Source organism: Schistocerca nitens, chromosome 3, assembly GCF_023898315.1.
Source record: "Schistocerca nitens isolate TAMUIC-IGC-003100 chromosome 3, iqSchNite1.1, whole genome shotgun sequence".
NCBI lineage: Eukaryota > Metazoa > Arthropoda > Insecta > Orthoptera > Acrididae > Schistocerca > Schistocerca nitens.
The window spans coordinates 845,468,264-845,483,474 of NC_064616.1; the positions used below are offsets into that span (position 1 = coordinate 845,468,264).

At 45.5% G+C, this 15,211-nt stretch overlaps 1 protein-coding gene across 3 annotated transcripts in view; it reads right to left on the reverse strand.

Moving 5' to 3' along the window:
* The window catches only part of LOC126249785 (organic cation transporter protein-like), a 263,258-nt gene that overhangs the window by 132,424 nt on the left and 115,623 nt on the right, over positions 1 to 15,211 (reverse strand). For all 3 annotated transcript variants that reach the window (XM_049951468.1, XM_049951469.1, XM_049951470.1), the window contains exon 3: positions 4,710 to 4,977. In XM_049951468.1, the coding sequence (XP_049807425.1) occupies positions 4,710 to 4,977 (268 nt within the window). The remainder of the gene's footprint in view (positions 1 to 4,709; positions 4,978 to 15,211) is intronic.

Here is a 15,211-nt window from a genome sequence, read left to right on the forward strand (position 1 = left end):
AGTATTTATTGCTATGACATTCATTACCAGCCCACCACTCAGCATGCTCATGCAGATACACAGTTGTTGTTGGCAGTGGGACCCGATCCGCAGTTCAATCGGCAGGGGACTCTCGTTTTCCTATTGGACGATATGTTGCAACAGACATTGCAAGATTCTCCTTTGGTGACGCGGGATATCGCCCCACCATGGCCACCGACTAGCTTTTCCAGAAAATCGTCTCAGTAATCCAGATGGGATAGCCCAAGCATGCTCCTTCAAGAACGGATTCGGCGTGGTGTACGTTATTTCTACTTTTCTGTCAACTCAACTTTCTATGGGGAGTCCTAAAGCATGCCACGGATGAGAAAAGTTGTCAGTCGTTGTTCCTAAGGTGTTGTGTACTTACATACTCCAGCTGCTGTAGGCGCTGCATTGGAATGTGTCTTGTATGAAGGCTTCGGTACGGTGGCGTGTCTACTCGCCAGTAAAAAATGCGGTGTCGCTAGGGCCTCCAGTCGTTGATGGATCATAATACTGAATATCTTGTGCAGCCTTCACACAACCAGGCTGTGCTGCTGCATCAGTTTTCCCTTTGGGACAGGATGCACATCGACTTCCTAACCCTTTTCTGGGAAGCATGTGGTCGAAAAAATTATCGTATGGCATCTAACGATCAGGAAATCCCATCTGGGCCGCCTAATGCAAGTCTGTTTATTTGATGCCAATTCAGTGACTTGCACCTCGATGATGATGAAATGCTGATGAGGCCCACACAACACGCTGTCCTCGAGTGGATAAAATCTCTAATCCAGCCAGGAAACGAACACAGGCATTCCGCATAGCTGTCAGCCATACTGACCACTCAGCTATGGAGGCAGACAGCTTGTGGTTGTTGCTACGGGATGCATTGTCCAATTTGCTGCATGTAGCCACACAGTCGTCCTTGACATCGACAGCAATTCTTCGTTGTTTGTAAATCATTTTTTCTATCGAGGGCGCCCTCTGGGCCCACGTATCTAATAACGGTCAGCAATTTGTGGTACAGGAGTCTGAGGATTTTTGAATTCGCAACGGTATTCAGCATCTGACTACTGCCCCATTTCAACTGGTTTTTAACTCGGTGGTGGAGTGGTTTATGTGGATCTTCTTCAAGACCCAAATGCTGAAATCTGTTTCTGCCTTGTCCCAGGACAATGAATTGTCTAGATTCCTAGCCACGTACCAGGTGACGCCGAGTTAATGGGTGTAGTCTGGCGGAATGTTTGTATGGGTGCCAGCAACAGGGCGTCATTAATGTGTTACACATCGAGTCGCATCCTCTGGAAAGTCATGACTTGGCGTGCTTTCCTCATAGGACCGTTGTTCGGGCCCAGATTTTTGGCCAACAGCAGGGGTGGTTTTCAGGGGTAGAAGTGAGCCACAAATGTTGGCATTTGCTTCTGGGTGGATGTTGTTCAGGAGCAGCTGATCTATCATTCAAATCAGTTTTACCCATTTGACCTGCAACGCTGCCATCTCCGCATCTGCTGAGTGACAGTGTCAGTGGCATGTTCGTGGTAGGAGGCTCCCAGTTGAGGCAGCGCACTCGTCTGCTGCCAGTCTCACTATGCCCTCCATTGTCCTACTTTCACCCGTGGAATAAGTTTCCAGTGGTGATCACTCACGCACGTTCTTCAGTTTTTCAACGGAATTTCCAACTGAAACGAGACCATTTTCGGTTATATGTTGTCTGCTTGTAGCGTAAGCATTTAGTATCCTCCAGTGTACATACATACTGACACAGATGAGACAGCATGGGTCTCTTGATAGAATAGTGTGGAAAGCTACACAAATGGTGCCCATGGAGTATTCAATTCGTGGAACAACTGACCCAGGTATTAACTTGCCACTGATGATGGGCAAGGCCAGTCAGCTCTAACACAGAGACTGACTAACACAGATCAGATCTCAAATGCTGTGCTCTTGGTTTCATGCGCTAGTTGTTCTGGCCCTTCTTGCTGGTCACGTTTTGTGCTTTTGTCCATGACAGTCTGTACACAGTGTTCAGACACTCTGTTCTCACATATATTGACGTTCTCATCGAGTTTTTCCTCTTCCAGAGTCTAGCTACCTGGCTTCTGGATAGAGTAACCACCATTGGCTAGAGTAGTGACATTTGTGCTGACAGGATGGTTCCATGGTATTGTCACATCTGTGCAGATACAAAAACAAGTATCCACATTACATTGCGATAACGTATGAAGTATCATGAACTTTGACGTGGCGGCAGACAGAGCTTTGTCCAACGACATCTGACAGAGGAGTAACATCATATCATAATACAGTTGAGCTGCACTTCTCCATATAGCATTACGATCCATGTGTGGAGGTTCTGAGAAAGGACGTTACCAAATGGCATTCACCATTGTCATATGGGGTCCAGGACTTGGCGCAATGGTGTGAGATGCCTCTTGGTACATAACACAATCACCTCTGGTTCACATAGCCGGTAATCCGGATAACAGGTATTACATTTATAACATCTTTAGGTCAGTGACTGTGCCCTGTCTTCGAGGTCTACGTATGCTACCTTTCAAAAAGCTAACACCAAGGTCATATGTTGCCCGTGATGTCATTACCCGGCTCGATACAGAGGGTGTTCGACTTTTGCCTTGGTCAGCATCCTCTCCAGAAATGTCACCCACTGAAGGTATCTGTTCATGGGTTGTAGAGAGACTGGCACACCACCACTCGACAACCACTATGCTTGATTAACTGTGGCACAGAGTTGAAGCAACATGGAATACCGTACCCACAGCTGTAATTGAAGCTCATTTGCCCTCAACGCCCATCCTAGTTAGAGCCACTGTTGTTGCCAAAGGCTGCACGGAGGTGGTGGCTCTATGTACTTAAATTCGCATTCTATACATCCACAGATCACTTTCAGATTAATTTCTGCTAACTTTTATCACAGAGATAAGTAAACTTCCATCTTTTGCAACCGCAATTTATTCTTAAGTACCAGACATATTGTGCCTATTCACATTAGGCATCTTGAGTGGTCTACAATGCATATAAAACTACTTACACGTATTTTGATGTGAATATTGTAGTTTTTTTAGATTTTTAACATCAGGTACAAAGAACATATAACTGGAAAAAGACAGACATGGCAATATTATGCCATACTCTCTCTCTCTCTCTCTCTCTCTTTCTCTCTCTCTCTCTCTCTCTCTCTCTCTCTCTCTCTCACACACACACACACACACACAGCGAGAGAGAGAGAGAGAGAGAGAGAGAGAGAGAGAGAGGGGGGGGGGGGATAAAAGCTTTCCTAGGCTCACACTCAAATATAAATAAAACCTGTCTAAAGATGCAAAGCAATGTCTGTAGGTTTTTAATACACAAAGCGGAATCAGTAAATCATTATATCCTAGCCAAGTAAATACTCTGTTAGTTTGTATTCCTAAAGATACATCTGTCACATAGTTAAAGTGTGGTGTCACCGCCAGACACCACACTTGCTAGGTGGTAGCTTTAAATCGGCCGCGGTCCATTAGTACATGTCGGACCCGCGTGTCGCCACTGACAGTGATCGCAGACCGAGCGCCACCACACGGCAGGTCTCGAGAGACTTACTAGCACTCGCCCCAGTTGTACGGACGACGTAGCTAGCGATGCACACTGACGAAGCCTCGCTCATTTGTAGAGCAGATAGTTAGAATAGCCTTCAGCTAAGTCCATGGCTACGACCTAGCAAGGCGCCATTAGCCTTAGATAGCTTGTATCTAAAGAGTCTCACTTGTATCGCCACAATCTCCAGATGTCTCATCAAGAACGATGTATACAAAGGATGGATTAAAGTTAAGTATTCCAGAAGCTACGTACTTTTCTTTATAGCATTCATTACGTATCCTGTTTCAGACCTCACTCCATCCTTCGTGAGTTAGCGCGTGCATCTTGGCCGCCTCTTTCAATTAGTGTGCGTAGTGTTGGCAAGTCTGCCGACACTACATAAAGAAACTAACAGCGCCGTCTATTGGTTCTCTGTTGTACTACGAAAGTGACAGTTCCATCCGTTGGTCCTTTGGTGTACTATGCCATGATTAAACATCCCAACTACTTAAGCTGAGCAGACGATTTTGGAGAAAATTTAAATTAAGATATTTTGTTTTCCATCATCTGGTTTCGATTAAACAAAGCCTGTATGTTGTCCCCAGCTACCCCATTTCATAATCTTATTTTCCCTTAGCATCGTCTGATTTCATTGGACTACATAATCCTCGTTTTACGTTTGTTCAAAATTCAAATGGCTCCAAGCACTATGAGACTTAAAATGGGAGGTCATCAGTCCCGTAGAATTAGAACTACTTAAACCTAACTAACCTAAGGGCATCACACACATCCATGCCCGAGGCAGGATTCGAACCTGCGACCGTATCAGCCGCGTGGTTCCGGACTGAAGAACCTAGAACCGCTCGGCGACAGCGGCCGGCTACGTTTGTTGACATTCATCTTTTTCTGTGGAATCTCTACTGATCAATTGTGGTTTCAGATGGATGTGGCACACGTGAAGAAAGTATTGGACACTCTTTCGAACTGAAGCCATTTTCATGGCTAGAGGCGGTGCTACGCGGTATCGGCACGATCTCTCCTGCTGTAGATCAATGTTCTGTACGCTGTGCTTGCATTGATAGAGTTCCTAAGTGTTGTGGTGTGCCAGGAAGACTGAACTGCACGCAGCGTACCTCTCCGGCAATTGTGGCGCGAGGGTTCTCGAAGACCCAGTGCTCGCAGCGCAGAGTGTCATTGGAGAAGAGGGAGGCCGGGCACTCTCCGTCGGGCGCTGCGGTGTCGGTGTCGGTGTCGGTGTCGTTGGCCCGGGCGTAGGCGAGGCAGCGAGCCGGCCGCAACGCACCCGCGCGCGTCTCGTGGGGCACCGCGTACCGCAGCCAGCGCGGCTCCAGCTCCAGCCCCCCGCTGGACCAGTCCGCCTCGCACCCCGGAACGTGGCATCTGCACACAACGCGTCTCTGGAGATACTGTTTCCAACGTAACACCTTCACAGTCAATGTCACTTAAAAGTGCAAATCAGATTATTAATTACTGAAACCTGACAATCGTTTAGGGAGGAAGATTACAGTTTAACGTCCCTTCCAAGAATTAACTGATGAAATTCTAAACGATGTATTTCAGAAAATCATTAAGTGGTTCTCTGCAAGTGGGTCCTCATTAAACTTTGACAAAACACAGTATACACAGTTCCACACAGTAAATGGAATGACACCATTAATAAATACAGACTTCGATCAGAAATCGGTAGCTAAGGTAGAATATTCAAAATTTCTAGGTGTATGCACTGATGAGGGGTTGAACTGGAAAAATCACACTGAAGATCTGCTGAAACGTTTGAGTTCAGCTACTTACGCTGTTAGGGTCATTGCAAATTTTCGCGATATACATCTCAGTAAATTAGATAACCACGCCTATTTTCATTCTCTTCTTTCGTGTGGCATCATATTCTGGCGTAACTCATCATTGAGTAAAAGAGTGTTCATTGCACAAAAGCGTGTAATCAGAATAATTGCTGGAGCTCATCAAAGATCATCCTGCAGACACTTATTTAAAGAGCTAGGGATCTTCACCGCAGCCTCACAATATATATATATATATATATATATATATATATATATATATATATATATATATGAAATTTGTTATTAACAGTCAGAACGAATTAAAAAGTAATAGCAGTGTACATGGCTACAACACTAGGAGAAATGATGATCTTCACTACTCAAGGTTAAAAATGGTTCAAATGGCTGTGAGCACTATCGGACTTAACATCTTAGGTCATCAGTCCCCTAGAACTTAGAACTACTTAAACCTAACTAACCTAAGGACATCACACACATCCATGCCCGAGGCAGGATTCGAACCTGCGACCGTAGCAGTCCCGCGGTTCCGGACTGCAGCGCCTAGAACCGCAAGACCACCGCGGCCGGCTACTCAAGGTTAAATCTAACTTTAGCTCAGAAGGGGGTAAATTATGCTGCCACAAAAGTCTTTGGTCACTTACGTAATAGCATCAAAAGTCTGACAGATAGCCATATAGCGTTTAAAAGGAAATTAAAAGAATTTCTGAATGGAAACTCCTACTCATTAGAGGAATTTTTGGTTATAGTAAGTGGGTAGTTTCCGCACCCCCCACACAAAAAAAGATTAAAAAATATTAAGTGTCATGTAATATTTTGTGTAATGTAATATCTTGTATAGACACCTTTTATTGACCTGGCACGTTACACATCATTACGAAGTGTCGTATTCATGATCTATTTATCAAGTACTATTCTAATCTAATCTAATCTTCCAAGACAAGATCATTAGACACAAAACAGAAGCTTGTGTTGGGGATTTGCCTTAAGCAGTCTTACGGAAACCTCGAAAACCTAAACCTGGGATGACCGAATGGGGATTTGGCCTTGTATTTTTGACTACCGCCAAACACTGCGGCATCTCGCTCCGCAAATATCAGTGACACATCTCAGCATACAAAATTTGTTATAAGTCTTGCATTTTGGCTTCAGAAAAAGCTTTTTTGAGGCGCTTGCTCAGCTGACTGATAATGTGAGGACAGAAGGTTCTTCTTTGATTTAACAACTGCATATCATAGAGGGGATCACGCGATATTCCTACGTAAGTTTAAAGACTACGAAATTGCGGCCAAATCTGAGCTATGGCTAATTTCGTACCTGGAAACTAGGAAGTAGAAGGCTGTTCTCCAGTTTCAAACGAACAGATTTGTATCTGACTAGGGTGCTGTATGAGAGGGTGCCGCAGTGCTCTGTTCTGGATTCGTTGCTTCTCTTAATATAAATTGCTCAAAGAGTCTTTGGCACCATCTCATGCTTTGCACAGTTTTAGAGTTTTCGATCGCGGACCTCTTTATTTTCTTTTGACCACATTAAACCTTTAGGTACAGCCACCTGCGTATTGGAAGTCGATGTACATCTGATTTCACTGTGCGAATCAATAGAATGCGTCATGTCTACAACCGTCAACGGGACAATGCGAGCTACGTACAATGTTCAGTCTGTCTGCATGCTCGAACGGCCATGCAACGCATGCATTGCCACTAAACGGAAGATGGATTGCGAGTGGGTGATGATGTTCGCCGAACTGGTGTACATCACGCTGACTTCGTTCCAACACTCATCCGCTATGAGAGACAAAACATTGACAATCTGCAGGTTGTTTCTTGCAAAGAAGAAAACAGCAAGCAGTCATTGTTAATATTGCCATTCTTTCACACAAACAGCACCGTTATCGGTTTCCAGGTGACAGATTCTTCTTCAGACGGCTGTCCACATTTAGATACACATTTTTTGTTGCGTACATTAGTTTTCGGCTGTTTACTTGTATTCCCCATTGTGGTGAAAGCTCCTTGAAATGGTCGTGCTCTCCAGCAGAAAAAGATGTGAGAAACATCCTACTAACTGTACCTAATAGTCCATGAAAAGAAATCTTTATGTCGAAAATCTCGTGTCAAAATTTTTTAATGTTGACTGCTTGTCCTCACGAAATAGTGAATGGCACTTTTTTGCGCTCGCTCGCTCACACACACACACACACACACCGAAAAGAGTTTGCGAATCGGAACCAACGGTGTACAATGATTGCGATGTGTATACTGTCTTCATGTGGCAAAATATTTGTTGTGTTTGGTCTCGTGGCAGTGACACTTAGAACAGTTTCTTAGAACATCTGAATTCAATCCACTTGAATATTTGGCTTCACCGTAGACGTAGGACTGCATGCCTTCCCTTCCTTATGTTGGTCAGGAGGAAGGTTAATGGTATGTTGGGACATACCGGTTATAGAAAGCCAACTGTCTCTTATTTGTATCTTCAGGCTGATATTTGTCACCATCCGGCTCAGTGTGAAGGGGTTCTTCGTTCCTTGGTGTATAGGTCCTATGTCATCTCGAACTCTGAAAGTTTGCCAGCTGAGTTAGTCCACGTCGAAGCCACTTTACACCGGAATGATTATAGTGAAAGACAGATCAGATTCACAAATCAAATGTTCAAATGTGTGTGAAATGTTATGGGACTTAAGTGATAAGGTCATCAGTCCCTAAGCTTACACACTACTTAACCTAAATTATCCTAAGGCCAAACACACACACCCATGCCCGAGGGAGGACTCGAACCTCCGCCGGGACCAGCCGCACAGTCCATGGCTGCAGCGCCCAGACCGCTCGGCTAATCCCACGAGGCATCAGATGCTCGTTACATTGTCTACCAACTGTGAGTTGGGTGAGTGATGAAAATAACGAAGTGGCACATAAGTTTACGGTCATTTCGCCTTACGCCGGTAGCATTTCCAACAGAACTGGTGGTATCCTACGGAAAGTGAAGTGTGTTTTTCCACCATCATCTGAAATTGGGGCCGTTTTAGGATCTGTAAAGGACGATCTTTCAGTATGAATGAAAAAGTAACGTGTGGCATAATTTACCTCAGTGTGGGGACCAATTTTCTTTTTGCCGCGAAACTTTTTTTTTTTTTTTTTTTTTTTTTACTCTCGTAGCTGGGAAATGTAAAACGACGGTTTTGACATTCAAAGATTAACCAAGTCAGTTGAGCAACGTACATAGGATATTTCTGCTTTTTCCTATCCCTCGACCTTTTACTTTTTTTTTTTTTTTTTAGTAATACGTAGAAGAGCAAGGAGAAGATGTTTCTCAACCCACTATTCCCAGTTCACAAGCGAGCTATTGCAGCGCCACCAGTTGAGCAGATGATGAACCCTCTGGTAGATAGCGGCGCCACTAGTGATTTCACATGTACTGCCGCTAGGTTGAACCAGTCGTAGACATATTATCGGTCCATATCTTATGTTCCTTGTACTTGAATGACATCTTATGCGTCCATGCCATGAATTTTTGCAATTTTGGTCGAAAACTTGAAGTTTGTGTGTTGCTCCTCCTGGCTATGACAAGAGTCTTTATGTGGCCTACGCTGCACTGGCAACAGCAGCTGTACCCAAGGTTCGGTTCTACACTCCTGGAAATGGAAAAAAGAACACATTGACACCGGTGTGTCAGACCCACCATACTTGCTCCGGACACTGCGAGAGGGCTGTACAAGCAATGATCACACGCACGGCACAGCGGATACACCAGGAACCGCGGTGTTGGCCGTCGAATGGCGCTAGCTGCGCAGCATTTGTGCACCGCCGCCGTCAGTGTCAGCCAGTTTGCCGTGGCATACGGAGCTCCATCGCAGTCTTTAACACTGGTAGCATGCCGCGACAGCGTGGACGTGAACCGTATGTGCAGTTGACGGACTTTGAGCGAGGGCATATAGTGGGCATGCGGGAGGCCGGGTGGACGTACCGCAGAATTGCTCAACACGTGGGGCGTGAGGTCTCCACAGTACATCGATGTTGTCGCCAGTGGTCGGCGGAAGGTGCACGTGCCCGTCGACCTGGGACCGGACCGCAGCGACGCACGGATGCACGCCAAGACCGTAGGATCCTACGCAGTGCCGTAGAGGACCGCACCGCCACTTCCCAGCAAATTAGGGACACTGTTGCTCCTGGGGTATCGGCGAGGACCATTCGCAACCGTCTCCATGAAGCTGGGCTACGGTCCCGCACACCGTTAGGCCGTCTTCCGCTCACGCCCCAACATCGTGCAGCCCGCCTCCAGTGGTGTCGCGACAGGCGTGAATGGAGGGACGAATGGAGACGGGTCGTCTTCAGCGATGAGAGTCGCTTCTGCCTTGGTGCCAATGATGGTCGTATGCGTGTTTGGCGCCGTGCAGGTGAGCACCACAATCAGGACTGCATACGACCGAGGCACACAGGTCCAACACCCGGCATCATGGTGTGGGGAGCGATCTCCTACACTGGCCGTACACCACTGGTGATCGTCGAGGGGACACTGAATAGTGCACGGTACATCCAAACCATCATCGAACCCATCGTTCTACCATTCCTAGACCGGCAAGGGAACTTGCTGTTCCAACAGGACAATGCACGTCCGCATGTATCCCGTGCCACCCAACGTGCTCTAGAAGGTGTAAGTCAACTACCCTGGCCAGCAAGATCTCCGGATCTGTCCCCCATTGAGCATGTTTGGGACTGGATGAAGCGTCGTCTCACGCGGTCTGCACGTCCAGCACGAACGCTGGTCCAACTGAGGCGCCAGGTGGAAATGGCATGGCAAGCCGTTCCACAGGACTACATCCAGCATCTCTACGATCGTCTCCATGGGAGAATAGCAGCCTGCATTGCTGCGAAAGGTGGATATACACTGTACTAGTGCCGACATTGTGCATGCTCTGTTGCCTGTGTCTATGTGCCTGTGGTTCTGTCAGTGTGATCATGTGATGTATCTGACCCCAGGAATGTGTCAATAAAGTTTCCCCTTCCTGGGACAATGAATTCACGGTGTTCTTATTTCAATTTCCAGGAGTGTAAGAGGGGGGGGGGGGGGGGGCACAGTCTTGTGTTGTCTTTCTGCCTCTCCTCTTCCCACCCTCGAAATTTAACTTACCGTCAGATGCGCGTATAACGTACTACAGATGCGTAGGGCTTTCATAATAATAAAAATAATTTGAAATGTTTTAATATAATCAAAATAGTTTTTCTTACATCAGTGGTTAGTACAGTGTTCTCGCTTTTTTGCCGAGGTGGGAGGGGGCGGGGCGTTTGGGCTTATGATACCACCTGCTTCCACCGCCCCCGACCCCTCCTCTTCCTGCTTCTCCCCTCACCACCTGGACCCGTGTCTGAAGAACGAAAATTTTTGCTTCACGTATGTAACGCTTTTGCACGTATATTTCCAAGTTTAAGTTTAGTTATTAATTTTGTCGGCCCCACACAGAGTACAATTGTGTTGTGGCCATCCCGTTCTATCAGTCGAATTAGGTAGAAAACGATGAAAACCCTGACTTTACAAGAGTTAATGAAGAGCGTTGCATCCTTGCGTGTCACTCCACGGCTCTTCGTCCATGAAATGAGAGCAATTTCTGTTAAATTAGTGCCATTGAGAGGCAGAATCCACTTGTTCTTTGACACAGAGCCGTCGTTGATTAATGGGACGTGAGCTCAAACAACGGAACGCCTTACAGTTGCTCCCTCTGTAAGTGGGGACTCAAATCTTCGATGTCTTTGCCTTGTAGCAGAACACTGAAAGAGGAAGTACAACACATAGCAACACTTACGAGAGAGTATCGCGGAAATCACTGAATCTGTTCAGTATTTTGTGGCAAGCAGGAAATGCTCCTAGTCATGTGAAGAGACTTAAAACACGTCGCGTATTTTAAGTTTTTACTCCCGTAAGCACTGTTGGCTATTCACACGGCCGAGCGTCAGTATGCTGGAATACACGTCACTGTGAATCAGATCGGAGGCAGCCCGCATCTCGTGGTCGTGCGGTAGCGTTCTCGCTTCCCACGCACGGGTTCCCGGGTTCGATTCCCGGCGGGGTCAGGGATTTTCTCTGCCTCGTGATGGCTGGGTGTTGTGTGCTGTCCTTAGGTTAGTTAGGTTTGAGTAGTTCTAAGTTCTAGGGGACTGATGACCATAGATGTTAAGTCCCATAGTGCTCAGAGCCATTTGAACCATTTTGAATCAGATCGGAGGAGAGGTAGGAATTGCATCCCTGCTATAGTTAAATATCCCAGGAATGTGCGAATTACTTGAATATGAGATGCGTTAGATACTTTTGCCTAGTTTGCTTTTAAATGGTAATCACTCTCAGTGAGTACGACTGACATCTTCAACAGATTCTTAACATAAAAGATTAAAATCTAATAGGAATAAAATTGTACAACGACTGTTGTAGTTACACGTAATGTGAATCATGAACTAGCGTAAATCAAAAGATTACGTGGCTGCTTGTTTTATTTAACTTCATGGAAACGACAAGGAAAGCATCTTTGGGGATGACAAATGATGGTTTATTATTCGTAAAACATAAAAAAATCATTTCTTTGCGTGCCAGCGTCACGTGTCTCGATTATTTTAAAGCAGAAGAAAAAGTATTTAATTAAAAAAACCATCTGTTACCACCTGTGAACCATAGGCTTTGCCGCGGTGGTGTGGCTTCTGTATTTCAACGACAAAGTCAAACATAACGTTGGTATCTACACGTCGGAGGGAAATCCGTGAACGTGCCAAACTAAAAGACACTGGGGTGCAAAACTTATGGATTTTCTCATTATGTGTCACTGCCAAGCAACATACTCGATGAAACTTGTACCATAAATAGAAAGAACTGCTACAGTATAGTACAGAAAGTAACTGAAACAAATACGCTATGAGACGAACCAGGAAAAGAAATGACTAATAATGGTACAAGCTACCCTCCTCCATACAACGTACGATGATTTGCGGAGTCTGTATGCAAATGTAGATGTAGAAACTATTATTCAAACACAATAATTACACTGAAGCAACCGCGATTCGTGGTGGTCCTCTGGACATTACAAAAGATGAGACATGGTTCTTAAAAGGACGTGTGATCACCACGGAACACAATGCATCATCTGTAAAGTGCTCTGATGCCTGCCACAGGGCTACTGAGAAATTCATGTGGGAAGGCGTTCCATTACTCCACAATGTTGACAACTGCTGGTTGGTTGGTGCATGTGGACACGCAGTAATACGTCTCCCCAACGCATCCGACACGTGCTCGATGTGAATTATGTCGAGGGGGGGGGGGGGGGGGACAGTTCAAGCCATAGCCATTCACCGAATATACTTTCATTCCAATAGTTCCTACGTCTTCACGCATTGTCATCTGTAAAAATGAAGTCAGGGTCGAATGCATATCTGGAAAGCCGCACATGGCGAAAAAGTACCGGGTCACAATGAATGTGTACAGTGTTCAAAGATTTGAGGGTCAGCACACCAATGCAACCGCATGTCTTGCAACACAGTAACACCTGGACCACCAAAACGATCACGGTCGACAATGTTCCTGCGTGCATTACGTGTTCCCACCTCTCACTATATGAGGGTACGAACATGTTCGTTTTGGTAGTCAAGGTGTTATAGTTTGCGGAGGCATAGTGTCGCATGAACACTGTACGAGGGGCGGTTGAAAAGTCCGTGCAAAGTCCTAGAGATGGCACCACCGGCGCGTATCGAGGTAATGTTTAGTTAGTAGCATCTTTGGAAAGAACGCACTCCAAGTTTCAGCCATATTGGTCTATTTCTTTGTGTTTGGCATTCGTAGGAATCAAGGAAGTCGAGTGACTGTCAAAAAATGGACGAAAAAGAATTTCGTGTGGTGATTAAACATTACTTTATGAAAATAAAAACGCTTTAGGAGACTAAAGAGAAGCATGATAAACATTACGGTGACTCTGCACCTTCGACTAGAACAATTTATAAATGGTTTCAAAATTTTCGGAGTGGCCATATGGGCACAAGTGATGATTAATGTTCTGGACGCCCTGTGGAGGTCACAACTCCAGAAATCATTGATAAAATCCATGATACGGAGATGGATGACAGAAGAGTTAAGGTGCGTGAGATTGCTAGTGCTGTGATCGGGTACATAATATTTTGCATAAACATTTGGACATCAGAAAGCTATCCACAAGATGGGTTCCACGATTGCTCACGCTTGACCAAAAACGGAATCGTGTGAAGTGTTGCAAGGATGGTTTGCAGCTGTTTAGGAAGAATCCGTAGGACTTTAAGTGTCGTTTCGTCACTGTGGATGAAACATAGATATATTACTATACTCCTGGGACCATACAACAATCTAAACAATGGGTTACCAATGGAGAATCTGCACCAAAAAATGCGAAGACCATTCCTTCGGCCGGAAAGGTTATGGCGACTGTCTTTTGGGATTCGCAAGGGATAATCCTCATCGACTATCTGGAAAAGGGTAAAACTATTACAGGTGCATATTATTCATCGATATTGGACCGTTTGAAATCCGAGCTGCAAGAAAAACGCCGGCGATTGGAACGCAAAAAGTCCTTTTCCATCATGACAATGCACCAGCACACACCTCAGCAGTTGTGGTTGAAAAATTAACCCTCCCCCCCCCCCCCTATTCTCCAGACTTGGCTCCCTCGGATTACTATTTGTTCGCCAGATTGAAGGAATGGCTGGCGGGACAAAGATTTTATTCAAACGAGGGGGTGATTGCAGCAACTAATAGCTATTTAACAGACTTGCACGATTCCTATTATTCGGAATGGATTAACAAATTAGAACAGCGCTGGACAAAGTGTATAAGTCTAAAAGGAGACTATGTCGGAAAATAAAAAAGTTTACCCCAAACACGTAAGTAGTTTTTATTTTTGCACAGAAATTTCAAACAGCCCTCGTACACTCACCGGTCAACGTTTTTCTGACACTGTATTCCTTCCCTATGCGCGATTTTTCATGGTTGCATTCGGCCCACGATTTCATTTTTATACATGATAATGCCCGACCGCATCGAACAGCGCAAGTGGAGGAGCTCTGGGAACGAGAGTATCTTCAAGGAATGGACTGCCCTGCCCATTCCCTCTGCTTAAATCACATCGATCATGTGTAGGATTCCTTGGGGAGATCTATTTCAGCGCGTCCACGTGCACCAACGACCATCCATCAGATGTCAAAGTCGCTGGTGGAGACATAGAACCCACTACCAAAAGAACTTTTTACCAACCTTGTGGCCAGCATGGGAGCACGTTACAGAACATGTACTGCCGCCCGTGGTGATCACCCTATTAAGAACCGGGCCTCGCCAATTGTAATGTTCAGAGGATCACCACATCTCGCGATGACTTCACTGTTCATGCCGTCTTTCAATAAGTGTAATTTCTGTTCGTCTCATAGTGCATTTTTTTCAGTCACCATCTGTACTATACTGTAGCAGTTTCATCGAGCTACGTTACTTGCAGTGACACATCATGCGAAAGCTACTTTCACCCTTAAGTTTTCAACATCAGTGCATGTTTCCTGAAGAGGGGCAGTTGCCTTTTCAGTAGTTGGAGGGGACTACAGTCTCGATAAGCTAATTTGGCCTTGTGTTACCATGTTGGCACTGCAGAATGTTTAAAGCACGGGGGAACTGTAGCACCTTTATTTTCCGAGTACTTGCAGCTCTACGTAATGACGACTGCGTCCCACTGGGTAAAATATTCCCGAAGTATAATAGCCCCCATTCGGGTCTCCGGGCAGGGACTACTCAGTAGGATGTTGTGCAAAGTAAAAACGAAACTGACTTTTAGG